General features: G+C 40.8%; 1 protein-coding gene across 4 annotated transcripts in view; it reads left to right on the top strand.

Moving 5' to 3' along the window:
* The window catches only part of smad1 (SMAD family member 1), a 109163-nt gene that overhangs the window by 73994 nt on the left and 25353 nt on the right, over positions 1-9816 (top strand). For all 4 annotated transcript variants that reach the window (XM_043699185.1, XM_043699195.1, XM_043699166.1 and 1 more), the window contains exon 5: positions 8591-8812. In XM_043699185.1, coding sequence (XP_043555120.1) covers positions 8591-8812 — 222 coding nt within the window. The remainder of the gene's footprint in view (positions 1-8590; positions 8813-9816) is intronic.

Here is a 9816-nt window from a genome sequence, read left to right as displayed (position 1 = left end):
TTTGGGCCGCGATCATGAAGGTTGCGAGGTCGGTGGGGGCGGAAGTGACGTCATCGTCGGCGGCGTCTGCGGCTATTGCCGCGGGCGCTGTAGCGGCCGCGTGTGTAATGGCGCCCGGATGGTTTCGGAGGCCGATGGAAGTTTCTGGAACGGTTGAGGAATCCGGAGTTTGGGGGTAAGTGCATGAAAGTTTTTGGTACTTACTTCGGAGGGAGTCAGGATTTTGACCCTTTGAGTGAAGTAACAGCGATTATTGTTCCAAGTCAAGATGGTAAGAGTCTTGGAAACATACTTCCAGTGGTGGCACAAACACAGAAGGCTAGCAAAATCCAGCAGATCTTGCAGCATCTGTGGAGAGAGAAATAAGAGTTAATGTTTAGATTCTGTTATGACTTCTCTTCAGAATTGGCTTTTCCATAGATTGGCTAGGCCAACATTTATTTCCCATCCCAAATTGCAGCAGTAGTGAAGTAGAGGGGGTGAATTTTTGAGGTGGTTGGAATGCTAATCAAGAAGGCTGTTTTGCCCTGGATGTCAGGGTTCTTGTGTTGCTGGAGTTGCACTCACCTGGACAAATGAAAAATATTCCATGATACATGTAAATGATAAATAAGCCTTGCTGAGACAATAAGAGCCATTTGCTGTAGAATCCTTGCCCCTCTCATATTTTAGCTGCACTATTTATATGTCTGGTCTAGTTAAGATTAGTCAATGGTAACTCACAGGATTTTAATAATGGGGGATTTACTGACAATACGATTGAATAATGAGGGAATATTCTCTTGTTTGTTGTCTGGAACTGGTGTAGCATACGTTATTTGTCAGTTTCAGCCCAAACTTGAATGATGGTTAGGTCTTGCTGTATATGGACGTGGATGGTTCTATTTCTGACAAATCATTTTTGATAACAAGCACTTCACAGACATCTGAAAACATCCCCATTTCTGAACTTATGATATAGGTAAAGTCATTGAAGAAGGGCTTATGCCCAAAACGTCGATTCTCCTGTTCCTTGGATGCTGCCTGACCTGCTGTGCTTTTCCAGCAACACATTTTCAGCTCTGATCTCCAGCATCTGCAGTCCTCACTTTCTCCTCAAAGTAATTGAAGTGGCAGCCATTGGCTGGGGATTAGAAATCAGCCTGACAAACTCCTCCAGTGATTTCCTGAGCTGAATTGGTTGATTTTTGACAGTGATGAAGGCAACCAGTGGGCATTTTTCACCTGGTTCAACTGATTTCTGTTTAACTGGGACTACTTGCAACCACTTTGGTCAAAAGCTGTTGTGATGTCTAGGAAGTTATACACAATGTGTATCTTTGAATTCAGCTCTTTTTTTTCTATGATGGACCAAGTTTGTGATGAGATCAGGAGGTATGTGGCCCTGTTAATCTTCAAACTGAGCATTGGTGAGTTGTTTATTGCTGTGTAAATGTTAGTTTTTGAATTTTCTGATGTGACTTAGTACACTAGAGCCTTAGGACTCAGCTATTTCTGGTCAAGGGTTTGCCACATTGTGTCAGTATAGAGTTACAGTAGACCAAGTAAGCATGGCAGATTTCCTTCCCTAAAAAATACGAATGAACCTGATGAATTTTTACAGCAATCTAACCGTGATGGTGGGTTTAAAAAAAACCTCTTTTTAATTTGGGTGGACTTATTCATTGGATTTAAATTCCACCATTTGAGTGATGTGATTTGTATTCATGTCCCCAAAGAAATAGCCTAGGCGTTTTGGATTATCAGTCAGTAAAATTAGCACTATTCTAACACCTAGCAGATGCTTGAGAACATCAGTGATAACCGGGCTGAGAATACCTAAATTTTATCTTCGAAAATATGTGGATTACTGGTAAGCCCATTTATTTTGTGACTTTGTAGTAATCCTTTTGGTGGCAGTCTTGCTAGAACACTTCAGAGGGCATTAAAAATTAACCACATGGAAGTAAGTGAAAGCCAGATTGGCTGGGCATGAATAGCAATCTTTATTCTTCAGCAGATTGCAAAGTACTAAACATTGGAAGTTAGTATGGGCCCCATGTACACCATGATTGATATAATAATTCAAATAAAGTTTGAAGTACACTAGGGAACCTTGATTGTGCTCAAATTGTACAAACATTGCAAAGTAATAACCAAAAGTCAATTGCATGTTAAACCAGATAACTGAAACACAGAATACAGTTTGGAACAAATTGTACTAGTGACGATACATCTTGAATACTTTGACCTTTTCTGGTCGCAGTTTGCTAACAGTTAGAGTTGCCCTAGGAAGAGCCACAGTGCTGATGCCCTGACTATGACCCATGAAAGACATCTGAAAGCTGGTTTTGGAAAAATGTTGGCAAGTTAAACTGAGTGAACTGTTCTGAGGGTCTCCGGTCTACCTAAATTAATACAGGCAAAACTATAGGACTCAGGTCGGGTATTCTTCATGCAATTGTTCATGACTTGGAATTTAGAGACTGTGGATACTGCAATCATTAATGCATCTGCTGCTTACTGCAATATGGGTCTGTACAGATGTGGATTGGTGAGCTGTGCTAGGTCTTCTGACAAATGAGATCAATATTTGAAATTCTTACTTTGAGCATATCTTTGTCCAACTTAAGTTACAAGCTAGTCAAAGGTAGTTATTGATGTGTGAATCATCCATCACCAAAATCTTTTATTTCCACACTTTGTTTCTAGGAAATCTAGATTTATCCATTGCGCAGTAGTATTACTGACCTTAATTCCTGCAAAGTTTGACCAATGACAGCAGCTATACATTTTCAGCATGTTGCCTTTATACTTCACATTTTCAATAAACCTAGTTTAATATTTACAGCCAGGTAACCCATCCCTAGTGGCCTTTGAGAAGGTGACAGTGTGCTGGATTTTTAGAACTTCTGAAATTTGGTGTAGGTAGATCATGTATTAAGGAGGGGTTTATAGAATTTTAACCTAGTTACATTGAAATAATGGTGGTACATTTTCAAGTCAGGATCATGAATAGTTTGGCCTTGTCCTTCTCGATGGTAGTGATCGTAGGATTTGGAAGGGGCTTTCTAAGGAACCATGGTGAATTTCTGCAGTGCATCTTGTAGATGGTGTACACTGCTGCTACTGTGCATTGCCAGTGGTGGGACTGAATACTGTTGGATGTGGCACCAGTCAAACAAGTTACTTTGTCCTGGATGATGTCAAGCTTCTTCGTGTTGCTGGAGCTGCACTCAACAGGCTGGTGAGGAGTATGTGGAAAAATGTGCCTTATGGGGGATTCAGTAAGGGGGAATACCTTTAGAGGACAAGGGGCAGTGGTTAGATATCTTTCTTGTTAGAGATGGCCATAATCTGACACCGCATGAATGCTGTTGTCAGCCCAGACCTGGATATTGTTGCATTTAAGCATAGACTGCTTCAGTGACTCAGGTTACGAATTGTGTTGAACATTGTCCACTTTGTACCTTGTGATGGAGGGAAAGACACTGATGAAGCAGGTGAATTATGGTTAGATCTAGGGACATCACCTTGTGGAATTGCTAAAGGCTCTTGTGATTAAGAGGTCCAGGTTCAAGCCCCACCTGCTCCAGAGAAATGTAATCTTATCTCTATATAGATTGATTAAATTATCTATCTTGAACTCCCAAAACACCACTACCACCAGTTCCCAGTCACTTCAGTTTTGCTAGGGCTACCTGATGCTCCACTTCATCAAATATGGCATTGATCTTAAGGACAGTAACTCTTACCTCTGAAGTGTTCAGCTGATTGGAAGTAAGGTTGTAATGAGGTCAGGAGTTAAGGTTCCTAATGGAACCTAAACTGAGCATTACTGAGTAGGTTATTGTTAAACCTGTGATGTTTGATAGCACTATTGGTGAAACCCACATCCCTTTATTGATGATTGAGTTTAGACAGAAGGCGTGGTTGGATTTGAACTGCTTTTTGTGTACTGGGCATGGCTGGACAATTTTCCACATTGAGTAGATATGTGTTGTAGCTGTCATGAATAGGGCTTGGTGTGGGGATTGCAAATTCTGGAGCGTATGTCTGCACTGTTATGTTGGAATGTTGCCTGAGCCTATATCCTGTACCATGTCGAATACTTCTGGCTGTTTCTTGAAATCACGTGTAATGACTCAAATTTGCTGAAGAGTAGCATCTGTGATGCTGGAGACATCTGGAGGAGGCCAAGATGGTTCAATCAGTCAACTGATTCTGAGGGTTTGACAGTTAGGGTTTGCTTGACTAAGCTGTGAGACAGCTCACCCAATTTTGGCATTAGTTTCCAGGTAGTGTGTTTATGATACCTTAGTCAGGATCACCTGGTCCACATCTAGTTTCATTTCTTTTTCAACACTTTGCAGTGGTTAGCTTTCTAAGCCATTTCAGAGAGCAGTTGAGAGTCACATGGGAATGGACTAGTATGTAAGCCAGTCCAGGTAAGGATGGCAGTTTCCTTCTCTGAAGAGCACTAGTAAAGCAGATAGATTTCTAAGAAAACCAGTAGTGGTTTCATCATTATTAGACTTCTAATTCCATACTATTGTTTTCATATTCAACCATCTGTTGTGGTGGGATTCATATCCAGGACATCACAACACTGCTGGGTTTCTGGATTACTAGACTAGTGACAATACCGCTGTCATTCCCTTTCCATAGTCTTAAACTCTATGTAGCTCACTCAGTATCTGAAACAAGTCAGCCATATTTCCTTAATTTAACCAATAAAGAAGTAGATCCTTGCAAAAAAAAAATCTTGCTTGAGCAAAGGTAGTTAATTGATTAATGCAAGGTTTAAAATGTACAATGTGTCCTTGAAAAGTAACACATCCACATAATGTCACCACCTTTGGAGGAGAGAGAGCTTCACAATATTGAATGTTTCTATATAGGATAACAAATTCTCAAAATAAATTTCTAACAAGATTCATTACATATTGTACAGAAAACATTTTCATTTTTACACTTGTACCATAATGCAAAATTATGAAAACTTAATGCAAGCAACATCAAATACACATAAAAATAGGATTAGCAGGGTATTAATGCACTACATGGCAGCTTTTTTATTCTAATCCCTTCCTTACATTCTGCAAAGAATGTATCAGTTAAGTCCACAGTCCAATTGTTGCTCTTTTTTTGTCAGCTGGAAAAGTCCTTCCATCTTTAAATTCATTTGCTATATTCAAACATGATTAGTACTCTGTTTCAGACAGCAAGATGAAAATGGGTTCTTAGTGTGTCAGCAACTCCTTTCTTTTCCAATCAAAAGACCCTTTTGGCTGATTTGAGAAATTTACTGACATGTTTTTATGTTCAAACAAATGTGCTGTATTCCTGTTGACATTGATCACTGATAATTTCTGGGATGTTTTATTTTCTCTTGATAGTATCTGAATAAACTTAATTCTTTCTGAGCGATGCTTACAGATTCCTTGCCCAGATTAGTAGTTGCCCACATAATTCTCAAATGACGTCTTTCTAATCCTGTTGGGGTTTTTCGCAATCTTTTGTGAATTGCTCATCTGCCTGGATTCCTGCTACTTTTTAAAGTATGGATTTATTCTTCCGTACTGTGGATCTCCTAGTTTGTTCTCTGAATAACACTAGAATTGAAAAACATTCATTGCTCCTTTTGCAGTTCCAGGACATCTCTGCAGGTGTTCCTTTGGGTAGTGTCCTAGTGTCTGAGGCCCAACCATCTTCAGCTGCTTTATCAAAAACTTTCCCTCCATCATAAGGTGAGGGAGTGTTTACCAATGATTGCACAGTGTTCCGTACCATTTGTTGACTAATCAGATACTGAAGCAGTCCATATCCAAATGCAACAAGATCAAGAAGTGGCAAATAACATCTGTGCCACACAAATGCTGGCTATGTCCATCATCGATAAGAGTCCATCTAACCACTGCCCCATGACATTCCATAGTATTGCCATCACTGAATCCTCCGCTATCAATTTTCTGGGCATTTTCATTGACCAGAAATTCAACAGGACTCACCACATAACTACAGTGGCTACAAAAGCAGGACAGAGTCTACAAATACTGCTGCGAGTAATGTACTCCTGACCCAAATTCTGTCCACCATCTACAAGGCACATGTTAGGAGAGTGATGGAATATTCCCCACATGCCTGGATGAGTGTCACTCCAAAAGCACTCAAGAAGCTTGACACCATCCAGGACAAAGCAATTGCTGGATTGCCACTATGTACACTCCCTCCACCACCATCACTGAATAGCAGCAGTGTGTACTATCTGCAAGATGCACTGCAGAAATTCACCAAAGATCCTGACATAGTACCTTCCAAACCCATGACCACTTCCATCTACAAGGACAAGGGCAGCAGATCAATGGGAACATCACTCCACCTTCAAGTTCTTCTCCAAGCCACTTATCATCCTGATTTGGAAATATATTGCTGTTCCTTCACTGCTTGGTCAAACTCCTGGGAATCCCTCCCTAATGGCATTATGAGTAATCCACAGCAAGTGGACAGCAGCAGTTCAAGAAGACAGCTCACCACCACCTTCTCAAAGATAACTAAGGGCAGCCAGTGATGTCCACATTCCACAAATGCAAAGTGAAAAAAAGGAAATTTCAGAGGTTCATAAGCTGTTTTTCCTTTCTTTGTTCAAGGTGTTTTTCCTACTTCCTAGTGGCTCGTGATACTTTAAGTTAAGTTTTAATTCAAAATCTGTCTTACTGAATTTACATCTACAAATTTATTGTTTAGCTGTTACTAGTCCTCCTTCAAGTATCTTAATTTATTGGCAGATGCTCATGTATTCACAACCGTTCATGATTTTCATCTATCACATACCTCTCATTATTTTCGGCACTTTGTTTCTTTATATTTGTTCATTATTGACAGTATGCTCCTTGTTGTTAGTAGCCGCAGTCATTTTAGAGAGTTTAGCAAGATCAACATGGTAAGGTGCCAGGTGCAACATAGTGGTCAGCATGATGCCATCTACACCAGCCAAATCATAAACCATTGTAAAATCTACCATTTCAATAAACTCTGAATAATTTTCACGGTCTTTACTCCAATTACTAGGCTACTCTGAAACAAATTTTTATACAAGGAAACTGATTCATTAATCCTATGAATATCCACTGTTTTTCTTTAATCAAACTACCTAGAACACGAATCATTATCAGCTACCATCAATGTCTGAGCTGCTCCAGTGTGTCTTTAAACATTAACTTGTTTTGTTGGAGGAACTTAAACCGCATTCTCCATTTAAGTTGGTTCTGAGGGAACACATTTACCAGTGCCATTGTTTTAACATCTATTTGATTTTCTGGTGCATCCTCTCCTGTAGCCCCTAATATTACCACTAACCTACAGTTTGGTTTAAACCAACCAGTTCTATCTTATGGCAATGGAAGCACATTAGCTTTTGGACATCACTTCTACTCTTAGCATTTTGGCCTGAGGAGAGGACCCCTTGTGTTCCCACCTAATGATTCTTGTCCTCACTGTTACTTTCTATTACCCTCCCACTTTGTTAACAACCTGAGAAGAATACCTTGGTATCAGGGATTGTGGACAAACTTGTAATCATTAGCCATCTGGGCTGTTTGACTACGTTTTGAAGCCTTTTGGTTCTCTTTGCATGTCCTTGCAGAGATTGAGAGTATTTAAATTCTTCAATTTTCTGAGCCTTTCATAGGTGAGCTTTTAAGTGCCAGTATCCAATGGTTGATGACAAGGTGCTTCACCCTCTAAAACTCTGCAAGTCTGCTGAGGCTATGACTGGAGGTTTTGACATTTCTGCTTGTAAGCTTTTAGCACAAACTTGAGCTCTAAGGGTAGCCGTTTGGTCATCTTGTGATTGAAGAAATCTCCTCAAAGTTTTACAAACCTCAATGAACTTTGCTTGCTAACTTGTTGTACTTCCTATACATGCCATTCACTGACAGTCAGACTTTTGTATTGCTGATTCTTTTGTCAACTGTCAAGTTTCTATATCCACATTTAAATTGGAAAAAGTCAGTGTAAATTAATCTCTGCATAATCTGGTCACAGGATCCTGCTGCTCTTGATACTTTTTGAAAATGTTTTCGTAAGTCATTTTATCCTTTAATAATTTGAATTTCCAATTTTCTGGAACTTGTAACTCCTTTGTGAGTGCAGCAAGATGGGAATGTTTGGTAAGTAAGAGGAGTCTAACAATCAGGCTTTAGAAAATTTCTGAGAGGGATAACTTATTCAGCAACCGCAAGTATCACAAGTTCGAGGAGGCAATAGAATCCCAGTTCTTGCATATATTAAAATTCCATTACTATGGTGTTACGTTGTTTTATCTATAGTACACAAAGGTTTGAGGGCCTCTGTCCTGGGAAGACAGGTGATGGGTTAAAACATGTGCTACATGCTGGCTGCTACTCCTGATATGATTAAGAGTGTCTGTCCGGTCTGCTTGCATAATTAAGAGGTGTTAGTTAATGCTGCGAAATGTTAGTAAAGAAAAATACTATGTCTATATGCTCTAAATAAGTTAGAAATTCTTTTTTAAAAGAATAAAGGATATTAAACTGATTACTGCAACTGGGTTGAGATATGTATGTTAATGGTAAGTTTTCTTCTGCAGATGTACAACCAGTTGCTTATGAGGAACCAAAACACTGGTGCTCTATTGTCTATTACGAGCTGAATAACCGTGTGGGAGAAGCTTTCCAGGCTTCCTCTACTAGTGTCTTGGTGGATGGTTTTACTGATCCTTCTAACAACAAGAATAGATTCTGCCTTGGGCTTCTGTCCAATGTGAATCGTAATTCAACTATTGAAAACACCAGGAGACATATTGGCAAAGGTAATTGCTCAATTTTTAAGTTCCATGGGAAGTGTTGCATAAATAGGAGCTCCAGTTCCTAGAGCCCCTCCACTAACAATTGGGATCTTCCTCAAATTTACTTTCTTACTCCAGCTATCCCTTGAATACCTCCTGAGGACCAAATACTTATAAATTCCATCCTTGGGCAGGTCTGGAAGAATTACAATCTGTGGGCTGCATTTGGCCAGCAGAACCTTTGGCCAGAGGGCTCCATCTCTGTACAGAAATTTTATAGGAACAGGGCAAAAAGTACATAATAAGTGAAACAACTGTCCCAGGACATTACGACAGGAGTTTCTCAGGGTAGTGACTTTGGCCCAAAGTCTTCAGCTACCTATTGATGACCTTCATAGAACATAGAATATTACAGTGCAGTTCAGGCCCTTCGGTCCTTGATGTTGCACCGACCTGTGGAGCCAATCTGAAGCCTGTCTAACCTACCCTATTCCATTTTCATCCATAATATTTACCAGTGACCATTTAAATGCCTTTAAAGTTGGCAAGTCTACTATTGTTGCAGGCAGTGTGTTCGTGCCCTCTGTCCTATGTTATCACCCCTCACTTTAAAACTACGTCCCCTCGTGCTGGCCATCACCATCCGAGGAAAAAGGCTCACACTCAGCTCCAGCCCCACACCAGGTCCTAGCTCCCAGCCCTGCCGTGTTTTCACCATCCCTCCAGACCTACCCCTCTCTGAGGATGAAAGATCAGTCCTCAGCAGAGGCCTCACCTTCATTCCCCTACGCTCCCGGATTGATGAATTCAACACGCGGCGTGACATCGAACAATTCTTCCGCCGCCTTCGCCTCCGCGCCTACTTCTTTAACCAAGACTCTCGCCCACCCTCTGACGACCCCTTCTCCCGCCTCCAACACACCCCATCCACCTGGACACCCCGTGCTGGCCTCCTATCTGCCCTCGACCTCTGCATAGCCAACTGCCGCCGCGATATTAACCGCCACCTGAACTCCCCCACCCCTCAC

This window comes from Chiloscyllium plagiosum, chromosome 1 (genome assembly GCF_004010195.1).
Source record: "Chiloscyllium plagiosum isolate BGI_BamShark_2017 chromosome 1, ASM401019v2, whole genome shotgun sequence".
In the NCBI taxonomy this organism is placed as follows: domain Eukaryota; kingdom Metazoa; phylum Chordata; class Chondrichthyes; order Orectolobiformes; family Hemiscylliidae; genus Chiloscyllium; species Chiloscyllium plagiosum.
Note: the sequence above shows the minus strand (reverse complement) of the source record. Positions and strands in the feature narration are given on the sequence as shown.